The 24,338-nt window shown below is 36.3% G+C and overlaps 2 protein-coding genes across 2 annotated transcripts in view; one reads left to right on the top strand and one right to left on the bottom strand.

Moving 5' to 3' along the window:
- Nucleotides 1–9,109: 9,109 nt before the first annotated feature.
- Nucleotides 9,110–15,604, top strand: LOC101313218 (probable pectin methyltransferase QUA2-like). Its single transcript, XM_004300604.1, has 9 exons — nt 9,110–9,411; nt 10,201–10,919; nt 11,007–11,139; nt 11,358–11,598; nt 12,411–12,636; nt 12,867–13,042; nt 13,203–13,506; nt 14,182–14,320; nt 15,080–15,604. The coding sequence occupies exons 2-9, from the start codon at nt 10,219–10,221 to the stop codon at nt 15,239–15,241; spliced, it is 2,082 nt and encodes a 693-aa protein (XP_004300652.1). The 5' UTR covers nt 9,110–9,411; nt 10,201–10,218; the 3' UTR covers nt 15,242–15,604.
- A 5,438-nt stretch (nt 15,605–21,042) lies between these two features.
- Nucleotides 21,043–24,338, bottom strand: part of LOC101301881 (alpha-latrotoxin-Lh1a-like) — a 19,340-nt gene continuing 16,044 nt past the window's right edge. Inside the window, exon 8 of the mRNA XM_004301882.1 lies at nt 21,043–21,849. Within this exon, the coding sequence (XP_004301930.1) occupies nt 21,244–21,849 (606 nt within the window). The 3' untranslated portion in view covers nt 21,043–21,243. The remainder of the gene's footprint in view (nt 21,850–24,338) is intronic.

The raw sequence follows: 24,338 nt of genomic DNA, 5'->3' as shown, positions 1-24,338 counted from the left end.
AAACAAATGTCCAAGGTTAATCCCTAGCATAATCGATCGTTTACCCTAATTGAACGATTCAATTATCGCGGTCACAAGAGCCTCTGATTATCAAAAGAGGGCTATTATATTTCAAAATAGGGTTATCATTTACCGCATGCCATCTTTGCCTTTTCAGATCCATCATAGAATTACAGGAAAACTAACCTAGCAAACCACTCTTCAAAAAAAAACTAACCTAGCAAACAAAGCTCAAGAAGCCAAGATGTGACTCGATTCTAACTCTTTCTGATGTGGATATCGGAAGGCTCGATCGGCACATGTCTGCATGTTATATATGCCTGATCGAATTTAGGCCGAGCATGGGAACTGCGTCTTCACCCAAAATCACCATAACAGAAATCCAAACGTACATTAATTCAACAACAAGCTATAAGAGCCAGTAGTCGCAAGCACCCTCATCATCTTCATCTTCTCTATCGACATGCTTCATTTAAGGACCTCACATGCTGTGCGGGGTCGAGCGTGGGGTTTCAACCGACCGACACATTGGCCATGGTTTAATCTGAATCTGCACTTGTTTTCGAATTCAAACTTTTACTGGCCTCTGCGTTTCTAGTCGATCTGCTACGACGTATGTATGGAATAATTGGTGACCAGGCCAGGGTTATATGATTATACACAAGAACTTTGCTGCCACAAACATCGCAGTCAACTGGTCATGCCCGACCTCGAAGGCTCGAACTGATGACACCCCATTCTCCATTGACAGCTCAAACTGGGAAATGTTAGATCTCATGTGGAAAACAAGGTTGGATATTTGGATTTGCTGCTGTCTCTTTTATACCAGCCTCAAAAAATTAAATGCAAGGTGAAATGAGAAAGTGAACTGTGGAAAGAGTAAATTAGCTAGGGTTTTTTTACCTTCCTTTTCTTAATACGCAAAGTCATTTCCTTTTTAGTTGAATGTCTAGCTGCTGCTGTCTCTCTATTATTCTATAGCAGCTTCAGGATATTACAGTCAAGCACCGTGAAATGAGAAAGTGATCGAGCAGTGCGCTAGAGTAAATCAGAGGTCGATCAAATATTCAAAATTATTTCATTAATTGTTTTGGCCATGCAGCTCTGTCAAGATGCTACTGATCGACTACTGACGACACTCTAATAATTGTTAGAAGTTGCAAACTTAAGCTCTCTTTAATTATTTTTCTTTTCGCTTTCATCCTACTATCTCTCTTCCCATAAAATATGTCTTTAAATCCGTAAATTGCCAAAGGAGATAAATATCTAGTACATGCGTTGTGCATCAAAATGAAATCTCTACTGGATCTGGATGGCGAGGTATAACATTGAAGAAAGAAGAGTTAGGGACAACGTAGATTATTGGAATCATTGGATTGTGAATTTGTGATCCATGGCAAGTTTGCAATGAAATGTCTATTCAAATTTCATGTAGTATTTATTGGTTTTTAAGTACTTGTTAATATACAGTTGCAAATTCACGATAGGGTTTTGCTTCTGATGATTCGGTGCTTGACAGCCTCATATTGCTTAACATGGTATAACATGATTTAGACATAAAGCTTCTTGAGTCTTAATCAAACAATGCTTGTCACATGAACAATAACAACTCCCCACCAATTCAATTCACATCACTCTTTCTTGTGCTATTGTTAAAACAGATCTAGTACGTGTTCTTACTGACCAATAATATGCAGTACGTACACATCATTTTTAAGATAACTTTTTTTTTTTTGTTCGTAATAGAAAACTCTATTAGAAGATCACAAGGATCTATTTTTAAGATTACTTGATGACTGAACAAAACGGAAAAATGTAGTTCTTTAAAACTCTAACCATGTATGTTCAATAATGTGAAGAAAACAAGAGAATAATGTATCAAATCGCACAGTATTACATCGATCTATCTAATCCTTTACTTTCAAAAATGCATGCATTAGGAATTCTATAAACCATTAAAAAAAATGTAAATGATAAACTACGACTTCAAATATAGATAGATCAATATGAAATTCCTAATTAATTGATTGAAATGAAATATTCCACGTCTCTTTTTGTATTTGACAACTTTATTAATGAAGATTTACAGGCCGCACCAGCCTTTAAAAAAAAAAATGTTGAACTAATTAAATCCATATAAACATCAAACATGAGATTCTCTCAAACTAAGATTAAGAAAATTGAATTAGCATATGACTGAGCTAATGAATTGACTTGTTAATTATTTTTAAGTCCAAGTTGAACTAATTAGTATTGACTTAATCATGTTTCCCCACCATAAAATACACACAAAGAAAGCCGGTGGCTGCCATGCTAGTGCTATACAGATAGATTAGATATATATGAATGAGAGAGAGACCCAGAAAAGCCTCCTCATTACATGACATCAATATTTGCATCTCTTAGAAAACACAAACAATACCGTGTTTTAAGGATTTTCGATCACCAATTATTCTAATGAAAACAACAAATCGAAGACAATAGTACTAAAATATCGACCTGGTTTTGGTTTTATGTGTCAAATTGCCAAGGTATCATGGTGGACTGTTTGACAATTTTTGTTTTGGTTGTGGATTCTTCTGCATGATGTGATTCATGTGAATATGCATAGGACCTGTAGACTGAAGGATACGGTTGGCCTAAAACCTAATAAGGTACGTACGTGGTCCAGTTCTGGCTGATTATTTTTGTCAATTAGACTGATATTATAGGCGATAATTGTGGATAATTCTATGATTTGTTTTACATCTTTGAAAGAGACTACAAATGCCCGGTATCATTTTCTCTAGTGTTGTAGTCTCATTTTTAAAAATGAAAGGTCGTGAGTTCGACTTATAAAACACTCATCGTAACATTTGAATTGTTTAACTAATTAAAAAAGAAAGAGACTAGAAATTAAGAGTCAAATAGTTTGGGAGAGATGCAAATTAAGGTGGAAAGACGCCGTGTCTCACGTGGATCCAATAGGGTATTCTATTCAAATAACAATTAATTGAAACATAAGAGTCAAAGAGGGGATCAAGATCCACTTAGGGTTTGGTAATTAACCATAAGACTTATGAATGTGAATGCCTTTGCATGTCTTTCTTATATTGGTCTTCTGGAAAGGTATTTGTGGGTGCTATTTCTATAAGATATCGATCTCAATGCTGTTAATTATGAAGCACCAGTGATCTACAAGATCTATCTACATTTGCACTGAGAACAAATATCTATCTTCTATATGTTTCCAAAAAAACAAAAGAAAAAAAGATCTATCTTCTATATCTGCACTTCTGTGTGTGTTATAAATGTATTCGTTAATTAGAAAATATCTATAATTCATTACTTGAGAAGATAACAAAAAACTATCTACGTACATTTACGCGTTACGTATAATTGTATTGATTAGAAAGTATCTAGGTTTCATACTTTCTAGTTTAAAATGAGGATTAGTATGTAGCATTTCCGAGCGATTGGATTCCCGGATATGGATCGATGTTTAGAACTTTTAGCATTTGGCTATAGGATATAGAGTTTACCCTATGAATTGAGAGAGCTACAATTTCATGAGCTAAACTCTAGATCCTAAACTAAGAAGAGATAGAGGAAAAATAAATACACACACAAACCCTATAAAGAAAAGATAGGAGACTTGCATTTCGCGCCTTCAAAATACGGAAATAACAAAAAAAAATTCTAACGCTCATTCAGATACTTGGTCTTCATACTGCATAAATTTTGATTTATTATATGCATGTATATAAAAGCCGCGCTTGATGAGTATTTTTAATTTTCATGTTCCTAAAATTGTGATATTCTTCTCATTTGTGATATTGTTGCCTCATTTAACTAGCATTCCAGCAATCCCAACCCCACCTCAGCTGGTAGGCCGCAGCTAGCTTTCTATAAGGTTTACTCGAAGGATGACAATGTCACAATATATATCTTACCATGCAAAATGGATTTCCACCAAAAGGCGTGCTGTCGATCTCTTTCTATTTTAGTTGTTTGGATACCAACTGTGGAGGTATATTCTGGTACGGATCAGTCCATGGTGCTCGATCTCTGCTGGCTCAATCTGCTTGCTAGCTTGCTACTGATCTCCTGAGCTCCCCATTATTCACAGGAAAGGAAATGAAAGAAAGATAAAAGGCCGCCAAGGAGGCCGGAGGTCCCATTTATCTGTCATTGTTGCCATTAGCCATCAAGATCGAGTTCGACCAAGGTGGACACTGAGATCATGCATTGTTATCTACTTTTCCTTCTCTTTGCTGCTTACATCAAAATTACCCAACCATGACATCAATAATATTGGATTATTGGCAGCTAGCTCTCGTGTAATGATAATATATGTCGACAGAGGAAAAGCCACAAGAAGAACCTCCAATTAATAAATATGATCTTGAACGAGCAAACCCGGCCTAGTTAAGCAGAAGGCCTGCCGGAGAGCGCAACAACAAGAACACCACCATGAAAATATACACCACAATGCTCTCGATCGCGATCAATGACACTCGTTCAACCTTGATATATATGGAAATACAGGAGGCTACCGTAATGATCTTTACATATAAATGCGTTAATGATATATCAAGGTAGAGTAGACTGGTGTTTTGCACACATGAAATGACACTAGGAACACAACTTAAAAATACGAATTTATATCGTCCGCGTCTTATTACGGTTGTTCATCGTTCTGGCCAGCTCCGAAAAATTAACCATGCATAGAACTTAACTACGTACATCGCTGGCCGATATACACTACCTACATGATTTACTTGCCAAAATCATATGCTAAACGTATCATAGACTTACATACATACATACTTGTGACTTAAACTATACGATGACTACAATTTCATCCCATACTTTAGGAGGTAATCACTAGACCTTGGGGACCTCTTATCAGAGAACATGCCTTTGTCCATAGTCAAGTCCTAATCAATTAGGCACCTCCGTTATCCTCCCATTTTGTTTTCTTATGCCATCCAAATAATAATATGCCATGCTTATGAATACGATTCGATCCCCTACCCAAAATGTAATATAACTAAATCCTACAATATGTCAAAAGCTAGGTTAAAATGGTTAGCATATATAAAACCAAACTCAAAATGTTGACGCCTCATCGTATATTTGTAGTGGCATTACCAACCTACAGATGGAGTCAAGGGACGAACCATCGCTTAAGCTAAAGCAATCACCATCTGAATGTCAATATCAGTCCTAATTAAACTCATAAATAAAATGACTATCCCTTCTTTATATTATCTTATTTACTAAATACTTTAATTGTTCTCCTAACTTATCAACTAATTTTCAAAATTATTCCCCAATGAAATTAATTCGATCGAGAGCCTATCCTTGAACTTTCTTTAAAAAAATAATCAGCAAAATGTCACTCTCATTAGGGATCCACTTGCATTTTCTTTTGTATAAGTAAAGCTGGTATATGTACATTTTATTTAAAACTTAAATTGTAGTTTGAAGTGTCTCCTTAAATTTAACTCTTAATCAAGTAATTTTTAACTTTGATTTCTATAGTTTAGGTTGTTCACATGAATTTTCCTTGTAATCCTTTTGTTTTATTCATCGAAAAAACTCTTAATCAAGTAATGTCTAAATTTGTTTACATAAGAACTTCTTCATTTCTTTATCAAGATAAATGCACGGACAATGTAGAAAATCACTCCAAAAGAGGTGCCGGTCTCAATTTTGTGGATTGTTTTAAAGTTTTCTAACGGTACTTGGGAAACGAGAACGAATACTTTAACAGTGTGTTTGGATGAGGATGAATTCTCAGAATTTAATCAAAACTAAGGAAATCCCAATTTCTTATGACTATTTCTCCCGTTTGGATTCTTATCTCGTGGAATTAGCAATTTTCACGGGAAAATAATTGTAAAATTTGAGAGCTTAAATTTCTGACTTGAATTCCTCACAAAATATGTGTTATTTGTCAATTCCCTTAACTGAGGTTGGTCTAAATACAAATTCTTGTCATTTTAAAACTCTACATCATGAAATCCAAACAATGAAATTCTCAATTAAGAAAATTTAAATTCATGGAATTGTAATTCCTATGATTTTGAAATTTCTATAGAAATTGAAATTACTATATTCAAACACAACGTAAGGGACTGGAGGAGGCCCTCCAATTTTTTATAATTAAGACACAATTGTGTATGTATTAGTAATTTAGTATTAAGTTCATAAAAATTTGTTATATATTGGCCATTTCAGAAATTTTAGCCCATCTGAAATTTTGGTTCAAACGTCACTTATAAGAAACCCTAAATTTTGTGGGAATATTAGCAAGTTTTTCAAAACATATATGGTGGATATTGAATCTTTGCAATTACATACCAAAGAAAGTAGTAGACTGATAAGTGAAAATTTTCACTTATTTACTGTTACCATCCGTGTGGCCATTGATGTCTCCCTACCTTTCAACCTTTTCCCCAATTCCGCGTGTTTATCCACGCGCCCCCACCGCCACCCACAAACAGACAATTCCCGCTCACACTTGTGACTTCAGGGAAGCCATGATTCCCTGCAGACCCTGCACACACCTCCACCCATCTTCCGTCCTCCTCTTCCGCCACGTCACCGCTCCCCCAGTCCCACCGACACAAGCCAAAACGCGGCCACTAGGCCCCACCCCACGCAAATCATCGTCATCCTTTGCCCTTTTTCCCCTTCCTAAATTGACTGCAGCAAAGTTCTGCTACGGCGAGGTCCATGTCGATCACCACTCACAGTCCGCCACGTCGATGTCCGGCTAAGAGAAATGACCACTCTACCATGGATTCCCCTCTGGAAGGGGAAAGGGATCCCTTTGAGCTGATTCTCTGAACACAACCTGTCAACGTGGTCTCAATTATTATTAGTTTTTATTTATTTATCTTCTTACTTTATTTTTTCTTAATTTTATTAATTTTTTTAAATTGTTTTAATTTACTGCTCTGATTCTGCTCTCTGTAGTTAAATCCATGTTAAAGCAGTATCTGTCTCTTTGCTTTTGGTTGGTTGTGCACCTGATGGCTTTGGCTTTGAAATGATAACCATTGCTCTAATTACAGTTGAAAATCTGTCTTGGATTTCAACCCCCAAAATCATATACTAATACCAAGATTAATTCTTTGATTCTTTCTTAACATTCTTAATCAAAGCCATGCATGTTATTTACTGAAATGTAACAGTTATTTTTCAAAATCAAACTAGTAGTAATCAGACGAAAATATCTCAATATACTTTTTCGGTGATATACATTCAAGTGTTTTCTAAAGAAGCACCTATTGTTTTTTTTTGGTGCTCTTCTGCAAAATGTCGTGTAATTCATACAAGTAATCATTTATACAAGTTGAATGAAAGCATCGAAATTTTCATTCATGCTCAAAATCATTCGGATCATTCGGTATAGTGGGAATGAAGATGTTTCTTTGAGTGTGAATTATAGCTATGCAATACTAAAAGAGGGGAGCTAGTAAAAAATGCAAGTGCAGAGTTGGGTACAAACTATTACATTTGTTTAGGGATTATATAAAATGGAATAGAGTGCCAATATTATCCGGCGAATTAGGGGCAAGTCAAAATTGTAGATCCATACAAAAATGTTATAAAACTAGGTGTCACATGTCCCCTCCTTAGATCTACCTTGGAAAATAAAAATAAAATAGGCACATAGGTCAGCACGTAAATTCTTTCATTGTATCAAGGAGAAATGGAGAATTCCCAATTGCCTTTCGGATTGCAGAGATTTTAATTCTTAGAACAGGGAGTGGGTATCAGTCTCAAAATCGCATCGTTTTCAAACGTTTCAAGGGGTCCATTTCAGATGTAAAAATGTGTTTCTTATCCGGTGTTACATTGAACTTATGATACAACAGGTTAGATTTTTTTGCAAAATTAATTGTTGACGAGTTTCATAGAAGGATAAATTTTGTTAGTATGTTGTGGTGAGCTGTGACATGTTGGTGAGTTATAAATTTAACATTGTATAAATCATGAGTTTGATTCTCACTAACATATCTAAAGCATGCTGAGTTAAACACTTAATAGTAACTTTTTTTTTCTCAAAAATGAATTTTGTTATTACACGTCGAAATTTTAGCCGTAATTCACAATTCAATGAACCGTATTAGGTTTTGAAGTGACCAAATACCTCAAAAATAATTTGAGGATTTGCAATCCACCATTAGTAACGAACGAGAACGTAGATTAAAGAAGCAAAGAAAAGGAGGCGATGTATTTGCCATTTTTGGGTGGGTTTCTAGAGGCTAATTATTGTCAGATTGAACCAAAAACCAACAATGAAGATTGGTGAGGGCTAGTGTGGTGGTTGCTATATCAGTGAGAAAGTGACACCACTATACTAGAGTGTGATGAGATTTTGAGCTAGAACATTGTAACACAAGATTATATAAAAGAAAAAAATTAGGGCATCAAAATGAAATCTACACCTGTATTTTGACATCTTTGATACAAAATCTACTCTTCCTATACTAAAAATTGGTAATGTGATCGAATATACAACAAGAAGGAGAGAGCCAAAACCACGACAATTTGAAAGTCAAATTGAAATTACGTGACAAAAATGTATCATTTATTCTAGAGAAATTCAGCTCTTACCCAAGTTTTTAAACGAGCAGCAACTTGTTTTCTTTGGTACTTGATGCTTCTATAGTTCTATCGCCGAAATAGATTCTCTGCTTTTTTTTTGAAGTAAGATTCTCTGCTAGAAAAGAGAAGACTAAAACAAAACAAAACTCGTGACAATAAACGTCAAAGGAAATTTATAGTCACTATTTTCTTTTTTACCAAAATGATAATACTTCGAGTAAAAAGCGAGAAGACTACTTTCTACTGGTAACTAAAATATACTTGGGACCAATAGTCCAACACAGTAAGCCTCAAGTAGCTCTCTTTCGTAGAAGACCACCTTTCTTCTTCTTCTTCTTCTCTGTTTCTCTCCCCAGCAAAGACAGAATGGCCATTTTGTTTCTGTAACTTAAATAAGTGTGGTGGGGGAATTACATTACAGCAGCGGCGGTGCCTATTCTGCATGGTAAGACCTTAGCGTGTTCATAATGTATATATATGGTATAGTTGGAGCCTTGCATTTATTATATACAAGATCTCATAAAACTAGTATTTATCCCTTCTCTCTCTCTTTGTGTGTGTTTCTTTTTCCCCTCATAACATAGTATTCAGCTTTCACGAGCTCTGTCGTGATTGGATCGGTACAAAATCTCCCTTCTCTCTCTCTCTGCTTAGTTAGCATTTGAGCAAAGTGGGAGAGGAAGTGAGATGTAAGTAAGGCCAAGACCCCCCAGTTCAAGGATTGATGATTCATACCAAGAGTTTCTAGGCTCTCTTCTTTGTTTGTGTCTTTGGAGTTGGGTTTCTGTTTCGCCCCCAATTAAGGAGGTACTGTTTTGTTCTGCAACTACTTCTGACTTGGGAGTACATTTGGCTTCCATTGCTGAGTTTGATCTTAAATGGGTTTTGGTCACTTTGTTTGTCTGGGTCTGGTTTTTGTGTGATTTTGTGTATGAGTTTCTGGGAAGAAATGAGCTTGACTCTTTTTGTTAAGAGCTCATTCGGGGACTAAGTGAAAGTGATCCAAATCTCTACTTCCGTGGAAATGTATTGCTTTGCTATTCCCTTTAGTTTTCTGTAAATCACTTTGTTTTGCTTTTGGGTTTATTCTTTACAATTGATTTTGAGGAAAGTATTTACCTTTTGTTTCTCATGGAGTTGAATCATAAATTGGGTCTCTTGGGGTTGGGTTAATGGATCTAGTAATGAAATTGGGTACTTTAGGGATACCATTCTATTCTTTCCTTTATTGAAGCTTGTTGGGTGGAAACTTAATTCTGGGTTTTGATGAAATTTCGAATCTTTATGTTTCAACTGTTTCAATGAAGTTCTGGAGAAATAAAAGAAAACTCTTTTGGATGGAGAAGTGCTCTGGGACTTATTGGTGCAATTTCTCAGGATTTAATTTTGAGTGGAAGTACTTATCTGGGTTTCTCTGAGTGAAGATTATGTGCAATTTTTGTTAGAATTTAAGTTTTTTTTTGGTTCTTCTGGGTTTTCCTGTTTGTCATGTTTTAGGTTGTTTCGTCTTGTTTGAGCTTTCCTGGATTTCTTTTATTTGTATATTATATTTCTTATTATCTTATACATGACAAATTGTTGTTGCTTTATCTTCAGCAGTCTTGAAGTGAAAGAATGGCCAGGCCTTTGCATCGAGGTTCATCACGGATCTCGGGCGGCAGCAATGATTGGGACTCCCAAATGAAGGATAAAACAGATAAAGAAGATTTGGACAGAAGAGCTTCTTCTGATCAGAACAGTTTTTCATTTAGAATTCCGGTTAGACTACTTTTGGGGGAAAATTCTCCTTCGAAACAAGGAGTTGGTGAAAATGGCTTTGCATCAGAGCCCTTATTAGCTGTCAGTCCTAGAAGTCGGCACAAGTTAGCTCTGCTGTTGTTAAAGCTAAGTTTAGTATTGATTGTTATTTTTGCTCTTACTGGATCCTTTTGGTGGACTATCTCCATTTCGACCACTTCAAGAGGTCACATATACCATGGTTATCGACGACTCCAGCAACAACTTGTTTCTGACCTGTGGCACATTGGAGAGCTTTCTCTTGGTTCTTCACGATTGAGAGATCTAGATTTTTGTCCTCAGGAGTTTGAAAATCATGTTCCATGCTTTAATGTTTCGGAGAATCTTGCCTTAGGTTTGTCTGATGGCAATGAGTATGACCGGAACTGTGGGCAAGCAATGAGGCAAAATTGTTTAGTTCTTCCACCTGTGAATTACAAGATTCCTCTGAGGTGGCCGACTGGTAAAGATGTCATCTGGTCTACAAATGTGAAATTAACAGCGCAGGAAGTACTTTCTTCCGGAAGCATGACAAAGAGGTGAGCAGGGAATTTTCTTCCTTTTTCAACCGCGTTCTATTGAACTATTTCTTTGCTTTAATTTCAATATTCCTTGCGCTTACACAGGATGATGATGTTGGAAGAAGAGCAAATTTCATTCCGTTCAGCATCGTTGATGTTTGATGGTGTCGAAGATTACTCGCATCAAATTGCAGAAATGATAGGGCTCAGAAATGAATCTAACTTCATACAAGCAGGGGTAAGTGCGCTCTGATCGCTTCTCGATCATAGACAGAAGATCTAATGCTTTAATTATTTTCATGATAGAATAAGCATGTTATCTTCTCTTTTAGATATCAGGGTGCATTATTTGTAGTTGGTAATTGTGTCCATGGTAGCCTGGTGTTGCTATCGCATTGAACTAAAATTATTTCTATTTCTAATTTTGTGATTAGAAAATTTACATCTATTTTGCAGGTGAGAACCATCTTGGATATAGGATGTGGCTATGGTAGTTTTGGAGCACATCTCTTTTCTAAACAGCTCCTAACCATGTGCATTGCAAACTATGAGCCTTCAGGAAGCCAAGTGCAGCTAACTCTTGAAAGGGGTCTTCCTGCTATGATTGGTTCTTTCACTTCAAAACAGTTGCCATACCCATCTCTCTCTTTTGATATGTTGCATTGTGCAAGATGTGGCATTGATTGGGAGCAACGAGGTATTAGTCAGAATCTATCTATAAAAAAAGTGCTTCTTTGTTAGGCCCTATTTATTTTTCAGGTTTCTATATCTCCATGCTTAGTTGGTATATCTGCAAAGCTAGTCATTTTAAGCGAAATACTCAAAGGCAGAATCAACACAAGTAATAATTTATAGTGCTTCATTGTGTTTATTTCATCGGGGCGACCAGTCTCTCTCTCTCTCTCTTCCTGTATGTGTGTGTGTCTGACTCATTTTTCTTTTTAACCAGTGGGGTTGAGTCTAATTGTGGCTAATATCTTCATGCTAATATATTCTATAACTGGTGGTGTACATTAAGTAACTGCATACTTAATGATGGCAAGCAAATTATTTATTCTCGCTTGCCTACAAGACCAAAGTTAGTTGTTTTAATAAATTTAGAAGTAGAGGTTGGATGGAAAGTTTACTCATAATTTTTAAAACTCTAGTAGGTTTCCAGAGATCACATAGTTAAAATCTCTTTCTTTAGCATGTGTTGCAATTCACTAGGTCTTCTTCCTGGGAGAATAATTATACTAATAGTTTGTGGATTTTAAAAGGTGGGATTGGTTGTATTTTGCAGAGAAGTGGGACTGGGATAAACTTTTTATAGAACCATTGTTTTAATAACAGACAGAAACCAAATTCTCTTTAACAGAAACATGTTGATGGGATGAAGAACCTTATGTTTGTACAGAATTTAAAACCTGTAGATTGTGTCTGAGCTCCTTGACTTTTCTTTTGAGAATTTTTGGATCTGGATGGGTCCAAGTTTATTAATCTTATGCAAAACTGTTACACGTGTCACAGATGGGATTTTCTTGATTGAAGCTGATAGACTTTTGAAGCCTGGTGGATACTTTGTCTGGACATCTCCAATTACCAATGCTCAGACATTTCTTCGCAACAAAGTGAATAAGAAAAGGTGGGACATTGTGCATGATTTTGCAGAAAATCTCTGCTGGGAAATGTTATCGCAGCAAGATGAAACAGTTGTATGGAAAAAGACAAGTAAAAGGAATTGTTACAGTTCAAGGTAAGGAAACCAACATTCTTTCGTTCTTTCTGTTATTCTCCTTTTGTTTTTTGGTTCCAAGAGAGCCGAAGGGTAAATTAAACTCTCTTTTAGATCTAAGTTGCATTGCATATAAGAAATATACATGCTTTTACCAAAAAAAAACAGTTAAAGGGTCATACGTGTCTGATGTGAATACATAAATATCAGTGCTGTAACTAATTTCTAGTACAATCTGCTTGTTTCTTCAGAAAACCTGTTTCAGGGCCCCCTCTATGCAGCAAAGGCCATGATATTGAATCACCATATTACCGACCACTCCAAGCCTGCATCGGGGGAACACAGAGCCGCCGATGGATTCCTATTGAAAAAAGGACAACCTGGCCTTCTAGGGTTAACATGAACAAGAATGAACTTTCTTTATATGGTAATATCTATGTTCCTCATACGGCTTTTTTATAAGTGTCAACTCTGAAAAGATAAAAAAAACTTGCTGAGGCAGCTTTTTCCTCAATCTGTGCTGCTTTGATCTTGATCATTTTGGTTTTAGGCATGTTCCTTATGTGTTTGTTATAATGTTTGTTCAGGATTGCACCAAGAAGAACTTGCTGAGGATGCCGAAACCTGGAAAATGGCAGTCCGTAATTATTGGTCTCTTCTGTCACCATTGATATTCTCAGATCATCCAAAGAGGCCGGGGGATGAGGATCCTTCACCTCCATATAACATGCTTAGAAATGTACTAGACATGAATGCACGATTTGGTGGATTAAATTCTGCATTATTGGAAGCTGGAAAGTCTGCGTGGGTCATGAATGTTGTCCCAACAAATGGTCCCAATTATCTTCCCTTGATCCTTGACAGGGGCTTTGTTGGCGTTCTGCATGATTGGTATGCTACCTTAGTTTCATCTGTTTCTTTTCGGCACGCTCTCTTACAACTACGATTTTTGCACTAGTATCATTTGTGACTAGGATTATAAGATTAAAGTTCTCAGCCAAGTTTCATCTGGATACAATAGTATATTAAGTTTTTAACTTTTAAAGGTTGTCAGTGGTTGAACCAAAAATGGAATGGTGTATATAAATGTGCTCAAGCTTTTCCTTTTTTTTAAAGTTAGACTGACTTAACAGTTCTGATGATTGAATTCTTCATGGGAGAAATTATACCTCAATTTATTGGGTGGTTACCTTCTAAATTTGGCGTTACAAAGTTTATGTTAAAATATCAGTTGGTTATATTGTTCCTTAATTAGCCTTAGCGGCCGGGATGTTATAGCTTCAAAACAACTTTTGTAACTTGGGAGTTCTTTGGAAACTTTTGGTAAATAAAATGAGGAAATTAAAACCAAAACATCATTGATGCTATTATTCTTTTTGTTTTTGATAAGATCGTATAAGTTCATTGCATTGAATTGTTTTTTTGTGTATGTACTTATGGATTATAAAGTTGATAAGCTCCAGATTATTCCATTTTTGTCTGGATTCATATCACTGCTTTAGTTTCTGAATGCTGCATCTATGATCTGTGTTTCTTGTATTGATTGAACAAACTTTCTACTTTTAGGTGTGAGCCCTTTCCAACATATCCAAGAACCTATGATATGGTGCATGCACAAGGACTTCTTTCTGTTGAAACTGATCAACAGCGCAGGTGTACCATTCTTGATTTATTCACTGAGATTGATCGATTGCTTCGTCCAGAGGTACGTATATAAAATGAGCCTCTTCACATTTCATGTCCAATTGTTTTGTACTGTCCTCTATCCAAATTTCAACTTAATTTTAGGGGAAACAAGAACTAATTTGACGAGAACTCTGCAAGATCACAGGGCTATGAGAGCATACTATTGTCTCCATTTTAAACATCAATTATTCACTATTGCGGCCTCTGGTTTCAAACATTGATTTGCTAATATGACATTTCTGGTCTGCCTAAATTATGCATCAAGTAGTTTGACTTCCATGTTAAAAGTTGTTGCGATGACCACGTAGGTTAATTTGTACATTTGTGAAATCATATGCACTGCTACATGCTTACTTATAAACTTCATAACTATTGTCTGGTTTGGCGGTGCAAACAATTGCTTTAGTTCTATCCGTGTTATGAACTTATAATTAAGTGGGCCTACATTTGCCTTCAAGAATGGAGAGCTGTTAGATGAACTTTACAGAGATAATTTTTATCTAAGGAGTAACTGACAGATGCTCTTTTGTCGGATTTTGAAAAGTTTCTTCAATGGACATGAATACATTTATACATGTAAACATTACAATTTGTATGCCAGTTTTTGAGTTTGCCTAGGTATCAGTCATGTGAATAGCTTGATTGGGTCAGAACACACACAAGATTTGATGACTCCCTTCTGTGCCATAAACCTCATTGTTCTTAATTTGTGAAGTCTCTGTACATATCACTTTTGGTTTGCTTTGATATGCTGCTGATAGTACTAGTTGTTTGACAGGGTTGGGTGATCATCCATGACAAAGCTTCTCTCATTGAATCAGCAAGAGCTTTGACAACAGGACTGAAGTGGGATGCACGTGTGGTAGAGATCGAAAGTAACAGTGATGAGAAACTACTGATATGCCAAAAGCCATTCTTTAAAAAACAATCAAACCAATAGTGAGAAGTTCCCAAATGAAGCCTCTGGGATGGTGGTATATCACTTCATTCATATTCATTTACTTATTTTTATCAAAAATCATCATAAAGCTCCACCATTGAAGTGGGGGAATCAAAAATTTTGGACAGAAGAAGAAAGCAAAGAAACAGGCAAGGAAAGAAAATCAGTATCCAGTTGGGTAAAATCGACACTACTCCTGTGGAGCCGTAAGGCTGTCATAGGTACATAGGGCATGTAATTATTATGGTATTGAGGACTGGAGCAAGTGAGAGAGAAGTGTAGGATTAGATTTAATCTTCCATGTAATTTCTCATTGTAACTATACAACCACATGATTAAGATTGGAAGATGATTACAGAATAAACAAGTGCAGTCAGTTTGTTATAGTCTATAAAGCATGGTTAGCATTGCATTTATTTAAGTCGCGCAGCATGAAAAGTTGTTTTGGTATTACATGCAGTGTTGCATTCATATCAAATGTGAAGCTAGAATGTGGCCTTTCAGATTTCATGTTCATCTTTCCATTCTTGTAGATATTTACTAATTCTAGAGTGTTTTATCAGTCTCTCTGATTCCCACTCTTTCAATTGAAAGTTGAAATGTTGAAGGATGAACTGGTAGATAAGGAGAAACAAACTAAGTATCAGTCTTCGTGTGTCGGAACTAGATTCTCAATCTTAAGAGAAGATGTAAGAGAAGATGGGATACAAAAATGAGGGTTTGGCATAGAACAACTGTGTTTCATCTCATATACAGTTAATAGACTTAAGCTTTTGCCGCCTATTACCGCTTTGGTGGCTGATTGATAAGAATGTAGTTCAAGTACGCGTGAAAGCAGCTGTAGTGGTTTATGTGAAGGCGGAAGACACTTTTTATCTGATATCGTCGAGTTGTAGAGCTCAATTTCATTGCTGATGAAATATCAAAAAATCTGAAACCAGTCTATGTTCACAACTCGATGGTGTGATCAAGGCTCTGCTTAGCAATATGTTTCTCAGCAAAACTGGTTGCTACGTTCTGAAAAAAAACACGCAAGAGAACTTCTGAAAGAAGATGTTTTAACAGAAAAATTCACTAAATTGTAATGGATAGAAAGTTCACCACATAATTATATTCAATATAGGAAACCACAAAAGAAGGGATGGTAGACCGAAGATGGTAAATAACTAAATAATAGCTTTCTTCAGAGTTGCATATGAATTCTCGCCAAAAAAAAAAGAAAAAAAAGAAAAGAGTTGCATATGAATTGCTTTCTATTCCTGTGCAGTTTCTCCATTTCCAATGAAGCCCCAAGCTACTGTTCTTGCTTTACAACTTCAACTCAACTTGTTCTCTGAGTTCTCTACAACAATATTCCGAATAATGACAGAAGAATTCCCTTGCAATAATTCCATTACAATATCTGTTCAACAGAGTAGTTCTTCATAACTTGGATTGCAAGTGTTCCATTCCGACTTCTAATTCTATCACTTTCTACATTGCTTTCTACATCTGTGATGTTTCTCCATCTCCAGTGAAGCCCCAAAACTATTATTCTTGCTTTACGATTTCAACTTGTTCTCAGAGTTCTCTACAACAACATTCCGGATAATGACACAACAAGTCCATTGCAATATCTGTTCATTTTTCATAACAAGGATTTGATAACTTAGATCGCAGGTGTTCCACCCAGTCTTCAAATCCGCATGAAAGTTTAGCAATAACAGACATGATCTGTAGCAAAATGGGAAAGTTATGTTAATGCTGCAGTGCCATATTTAGCATTCTTAATAGACCATTAGTCTACACACAATGCAAATTGCACTTTACCTTTTGCTGGACTGAATAATCATCTTAGAATGTATGCCCCAATTCCATTAGCATTTGCATACCCTTCTACAAATAATTTTCTGGGTCCATTCTTGGCAACTAAAAGATGATTATATATAAGAGCCTAAGAGGTGCATAGAGCTTCACTAAACAAAATAAATCTAGACCTTAAATTATTTTTCAACCTTCCATTGCTGAAATCATCGGTTTTCTATGTGACAATAAACTCAACTAATAAACAGTAAAATTTGATATTTTAGAAAAATGCACAGCATCTTCGTACTATGATATTCTTAGAATATCCATATAATCATAGATTGCTCATATTTGTGCAAATAAAAGCATTGATTTCTATAGAGATTAAATCAGATTACCTCCCACAAATACCGATCTCATTAAAATCTGCAAAAATTGTGATCTGATGCTTCATTTCCAGGGCTGAATTCACACATTTTTACCCTGCCAAAAGAAAAGATTAACAAAAAGATTAAAGCCAAACAATAAGAGCAAATAATATTGGAGGTATGGCTGTGGTATGCAAATATGGTTGTATCTGAAGGATATATGGGTGCTATGGTCTCCCGGATATGAGGATGCATGGCTGATGCCGTCTCCTTCCAAGCTTACATTTATTGTTTATATCTTATATGTATATTTTACATTACTTGTATATCAGAGTTGTTGTGTAAGAGATTAGTTCAGTCTAGTTTAAGTTGATTTTAGAGGTGTGAGATTGTGCAAGTGTGTGACAACTACTTATGGGCTATGGGTTTTTAGTCTTACTACCACAGCTGTGCTACCTTGTTACTTTAGGTTAGTTTTGTGTGTGTAAAATGTACGGGTGATGAAGTGTGTTTCTCACCAAACTTCTTCTATATATAGTTTAGGTTTGTAACCTTGTTCATTACCAAGAAGAAATATCAGAAAATTTTTGCAAGCTTTGCCTTCAGTTTTTCCACAATTAAGTTATGAACAGAAGATTAGATGCATAACAACAGAGACCCACCTGAGCAGCAAATATTAACAACTGAACTCAAGATCAGTAAAGCTGTGGAAAACGGAGGACGACCGGAAAGCAAGCTAGGGTTGAGACCGCTGCCATGTATTTATAATAGAAAGTAGAAAGTTTGATGGACCTATCCTAACAGCAGGCCAGCTCATTTGTTCGGCTTATTTAAGCCCAACTCTCTATTTAAAATTTTTGGAACCACTTCCTCAATGTTCAAAATGGCTCTGTGGCGCCTTCTTCACATTTTCAAAACCCCAATTTCATCACCATCGATCATCCTCCACAGCCAAAACCAACTCTCACTTAAATCCCACTCTCCTCTTCACCACCCCATTCTCCACCTCGAACGTAAGTGGTAAGTAGCAGATTTCGGTCTGATTTCCATATTTTAAGTTGTTGCAAGGACCATGTCTGTTCTCCGTTCTTCTGTACATTTGTGAAAATCATATGCTCTACTGCATGCTTACTTGTAAACTTCATAACTATTGTCTAGTCTGGCGGTGCAAACAATTGCTTTGGTTTTATCCATGTTATTAACTTATTACAACTGTGCCTACATGTGCAGTCAAGAAAGGAGAGCTGTTGGATCACTTGGATGAATTTTACCGAGAATTTTTTTTGTCTTATTTTCAAAAGTTTCTTCATTGGACATGGATATATTTGTATACATCTTCATACCAGTTGTAATAATTGACGGATTTTATGTTAGCCTGATACCTTTTGTGCCATAAATCCTCTCAACTGTTCTATCTTTGTGCAGTTTCTGTGCATGTTGCTTTTGGTTCGATATGCTGTTGATAGTACTGTCATTGAATCAGCTACAGGTTTGACCACAGGGCTGAAGTGGGGATGCTAAAAGCTATTGATATGCCAAGTGTGGTAGAGATTGTGTTGGAGAGGAAATATCCCACGTGAGTAAAGGGAGAAATAAAATATAATTTATAAATAGATGGATCATACTTAATTATACTGATGTCTTTTGTGATTAAAACCTAACACCTTAAAAGTGGTTTTTTTTTTAAATTAATAAAAGATTTCATTAATGAATAGGTAAACCCATTAAAAGAGCCCAAAGCAAGCTTAATTACAAATTAACTGTAGAAAAATTACCACTCAACCCAGTTCACATGAAAAAGGTAAAAGAGGGTAACCCTAAAAATCAAGAGTTACATCAACCCTAATTGTCTAGCACAGCCGCCGCCGCCCAAGCAAACCCTAGCCACTGCTATTGCCATCGCCATCGCCAGGGACCAAGTGGATGCGAGATGTGCTGAATGAAGGGATGACGATCGATAATCCGCTGCCAATAAAATCCAACAACACAAATCCATTCAAAACCAAAGAAAATGAGGATGGAAGAGAGGAATCCACACCATGCAATAGCTTTCTCAAATCCACCAAAGAAACTCGATCCAAGAGGGAATCGAGGCCACCGAATTGGGACAGCATACACAGAAACCGTAACAGAAGAGCAATACCGATGGTGAAAGGGGGTGAAACACCCATGCTTATAGAGCACCCATAAACCTTTTGGTAAGTGATCAATCTCACTTTTGAGAGGTGGTTTTCTTTGGTAGATGGAGGGGAGCTCATGTGAGGTTGTGGGTGAGGGGAATGATGGAGGTTTATGGATTTGAAGGGGTTGTTGGAGGATCGGCAGAAAAAGGAGGAACTAAGTCCTTTATGGCTGAACATAAGTTAGAAAAAAACCACAAATCGGGTAACAACACCACTAAGGGGAGATCAAAGCTATCGATATCAAAGATTGAGATGAGAAGAAGCTAAGAGAATCCACCCCCCAACCCTCAAGCCTTTGATCTAGATCTGGGGAGATCTAAATCTAGGCAAGAAAGAAGGGGGAGGGAGGTTAAGTTGAGATAATATAGGTACAATGGTGATCCACGGGCCACGTTTGACCATGTTCTAGTAGGTATCAGAGTGGGTCTCTCTTCAATTACGTCTCCTAGCGTAACGGGAGAAAGTCTCCCAGCAAAATGAGTCCACATTTGGGTTCATCGAATTGCTATCGGAGAAATTCTGATTGGCTCATACCATACCAAGTGTCTGCAGTGGGCCTTGGATCGAAGTATTACTGATTTCCGATGTGGGAATTGGATTGAATGAATTCCATGTGCAGACCTAAAAAGTTAGGTTGCACGTGAGAAGGAGTGTTAGAGTTGAAAGATCCCACATCAGAAAAAAGATAAATAAAATATAACTTATAAGTGGATGGATCACATTTAATTGTACCGAAGCCTTTTGTGATTAAAACCCAACACCTTAACGTTGTGTTTGGATAAAGTAATTTCAATTTCTATAGAAATTTCAAAATCATGAGAATTATAATTCCATGAATTTAAATTCCATTAATTAAAAATTCCGTTGTTTGGATTTCATGACATAAAGTTTTGAAATGACAAGAATTTGTATTTAGACTAACCTCAGTAAAGGGAATTGACAAATGACACATATTTTGTGAGGAATTCAAGTCGAGAATTTAAGCTTCTAAATTCCACGATTATTTTCCCGTGGAAATTGCTAATTCCACGGGATAAGAATCCAAACAGGGGAAACAATCGTAAAAAATTGAGAATTCCCTATTTTGAATTAAATTCCCGGGAATTCACCTGCATCCAAACACACCGTAAAAGTGTTTAAGTTAGGACAGTATCGGTACAATAGTGATCCACGGGCCACGCTTGTCCTTATTTTAGTGATTGAATGTAACGGTGATGAAAAACTACTGATATGCCAAAAGCAATTATTCGTTAAGCTAGAAACAAGCAAAACGATAGTGAGGAGCTTCCAAAGGGAGCCTGGGATGGGGTGTATCATTCCATTCATATTCATTTAGTTATTTTAAACAAATCATCATAAAGCTCCACCATTGAAGTCGGGGGAATCAAAGGTTAGAAGAAACCAAAGAAACAGGCAAAGGAAAGAAAATCAGTATACAGTTGCGTAGAATCAACACTACTCCTTTGGATGATGATGATCAAAGGTTGTTTTTCATATCTTTCCGTAATTAAGTAGTGCGAGAATCAATGATGATCAAATGATCACATATGGAAGCATCAACTTTGGAGCATAAAACCTAGGGTATTATAGCGTTTGAGAAAGAATTAATGAAAAATAAAACACGCGTACGGGAGAGCAATATCAAAGATAACATCAATGATTTGAATTAGACTTTTCTTCTTCTGCCAAATCTTCCAGGTCCATAAGTAGACTTGAACATCTTGCCAAGGAGAGGGAACAACAACCATGAGAAATAGAGGGCCGGAAGACTAGCGAACAAAATACTTGGTATAACAATCCATGCCTCCCCCTCAAGCATAATGGCAAGTGCAGAAGAAAACACAATCATCATGGTGACAATAGAGAAGAAAAGAGTGAATATCCCAATCTTTGTCATTGTGAGCAGATATTTGAGGAAATCATCTTCTGCGTAACTCGAGGTGAGAATTCCCAAGAACGTAATCACAGAAATTGTGGAAGACACAAGTGATATAGTATCTGAAACTATAAAAACCTTTAACAACTTGTTATCTTGGAAAAAGGGAAGACCTGTGTTACCATTATTCCCACCAGGAAGTGTGAAAGTTGCAGCAAACATCATTGTAACAATAAGAGCACCTATAACTGTACAAGAATGTGCTGTTTCTATCATTGAACTTTTTGCATCCTCTATCAAGTTCTTGTGAGTCTTGGTAAATAGTTCACGTGCTGTCAAACCATCTGAATGTCTTCGATACTCATGCATTTCGATAGGCACAATACTTCCCACCTCCTACATATAATTGAACAAAATCTTCAAAGATAGGAACAATAATTAGTTTTAGGGTCCAACAAAGCTCTTTTGACTCTATATACTCTTTTCATCCTACCAATAAATTTTTTAGAAAATTAGACAAAAACCCAAAAAATAAGCCCCTTTTAAGATAAACCTGTACTCATATTTCATTTTAATCTACACCCAATTCACATTATTGAACCTGCCTTATAGATTGTCACATTTGTTTCCTTTACTTTTTTGCCCTTCCGATTTTCTTTTGTTTTTTTAGAAGATTTTTCGATTAAATGAGAAGACATTCCTCAAATGTAGCTCCTAACTATCTTCAAATTTAAATAGCTACGTCAATTGTAAACATAAATCTAAGCTTTGATGATGCATATATAGATTTTGATATGAATATTGAGATATGCAAGAAAGAACAAGGGCAATCAAAATGGGATTTCTCACCTGTATCTCCGAGTGATAGTCAAAGAAAGGTTTTAAAGAAAAGAAAATTAAAGCACAGAGAGATGCGATCAAGAAATAGAAAGGTCAAGAAAATGCTTACACTAAGTGTTCCTCATTATAAGGTACATATTGTGTTCTTAGATTACTTTGTCTTCTTTTTAGGTATATTTGCTTCTTTTAAACATATCTTTAAAATAGAACATCAAAAGATAACATAGCTATGAGGTATCTAAAACAGTATACCTTTTGACAAGGTATAGTGAAAGAAAAACAAAACTCCTACAAGTCATGTATTTTACCTAAGTCTTAGAGGTCAGAAATTCACTCAACTCTTAAAGGTCAGGTAGTATATCTAACTCCTACAAGTCAGGTATTGAAAATGAATTTACCTATATGATAGAAGATATTGAAAATTCTCTAACTTATCAACAATAGCAATCAACTCATTTGAATTTAGAAAAAAAGAGAAACATGGCATGCATGATTCTAGCAATATTAATAAGAATATTAATTTTTTTTAACATGGACGTGAAGCCTTTAATACCAAACCGAAAAATAGTAATTACAACATGACCTGCTCGCCGAGAGAATGAAGTCATGCTAGATAGCCCTAAGGTAACTTAAAAGAAACTACCATGGAGTTCAACCAAGCAAAAACTAAAACAAAATAAAAATCAAACTGGTGCATGTTAGAATACGTTACTCTTTGTAATTTAGGGTTTAAGCTCTATGTCCCCTTTTGTATTCTATAGTTTCATTAATCAAGACTTAAAAAGGCAACTTTACCGGCCCTTCTTAAAAAAAAAAAAAAAAAAAATACAAAAAGACCATTACCAACAGGTGGGTCTACTGGTAAATTTATTCTACTGGCCCGAAATCATCCTAAATTTTCAGGTGGGCTGAGAGTAACTAAGCCCACCCTATACCAGTCCCATCCATGGAAACCCTAGCCCAAAATCGCTAAGACTCCCCAGATCTTATCGATTAGCCGCCGCTGCAACCACTGTCCCTGACGAGGAACTGCCATCATCATCATCAATCTCTTGCCCGTCGACGACGGACCTCAGCCTTCTATCGCCGCCTAGGCTTCCCAAGATCACATGCAGCCACCAGATCATACGCCAGGTCCTCTGATTTACCGTCAGCAACGCTTGGTTTGTTGTCGGCATCCCTCCAACCACCAACCGAGGCTGTCTCTTGACTTCGCCGGACAACCATTGTTGTTTTAGATATGACTCGATGCCCCAACGCACAGCGCCAAGGCAACCATCAATCGTGCCCGAACTCAAATAAGCTAACCTCGCCGCCGTAACCAGAGGAGAAGGGAAACAAGAGGAGAGTAGCCAAGACCCTCTCGATGCTTGAAGCCAGCCCGGGCTGTCCTCACCAAGACCCACGCCCCCACCATCCCAGTATCCACCGCCACTTGCAACTGCTTGCTAGAGAGGGAGAAAGGGCCGAGACGTTTTTTTTGGCAATTGGGTTCGTTGGGGATAATAATATTAAAGTTAGGAATTACAATTATACATAACGGTAAAAGATCGAGGTAGATTAGCATAAATTATAAATGTTCTTCCAGTGGCAAATTCTGTAATATTTAGAGGAAAAATGTTTTATTATTTATCCTACATGACAACCTAATTAATAGGTTTGGGTGTATTTTAAAAGAATCATAAAGGTGGGTTTAATCTAAAATGAGGTAAATTTGGGTGTATAATAAAATCCTGAGAAAATTAGAAAAAAACCCAAATTATCAAATCTATATTACTATACACCCACCTACATGTTTTCTTTCATTCTACACCGAAAAGTTTTTAGAGTAATTTTAAATACACACCCTTAATCTCTTAATACACACCCATTACTTAATACACTGCCCATCCAATTGTTCATTTCAATATTATACTAAATACACATCCCAAATTACCTAAAATACCCTCAATATCTAAAACTAATAATAATATGTTATTTAATATAATTATTATATATTTACTATTTCACAACTCTCTTTACGTATTCTCTTTTATTTTTTGTTA

Source organism: Fragaria vesca, linkage group LG5 (genome assembly GCF_000184155.1).
Source record: "Fragaria vesca subsp. vesca linkage group LG5, FraVesHawaii_1.0, whole genome shotgun sequence".
NCBI lineage: Eukaryota > Viridiplantae > Streptophyta > Magnoliopsida > Rosales > Rosaceae > Fragaria > Fragaria vesca.
This window is presented reverse-complemented; position numbering and strand designations above follow the sequence as displayed.

Coding starts and splice junctions, on each gene's coding strand:
- LOC101313218 (XM_004300604.1), top strand. CDS start 10,219: ATGGCCAGGCCTTTGCATCGAGGTTCATCACGGATCTCGGGCGGCAGC. Junction 10,920..11,006: donor TCCGGAAGCATGACAAAGAG/GTGAGCAGGGAA, acceptor GCGCTTACACAG/GATGATGATGTTGGAAGAAG. Junction 11,140..11,357: donor CTAACTTCATACAAGCAGGG/GTAAGTGCGCTC, acceptor TCTATTTTGCAG/GTGAGAACCATCTTGGATAT.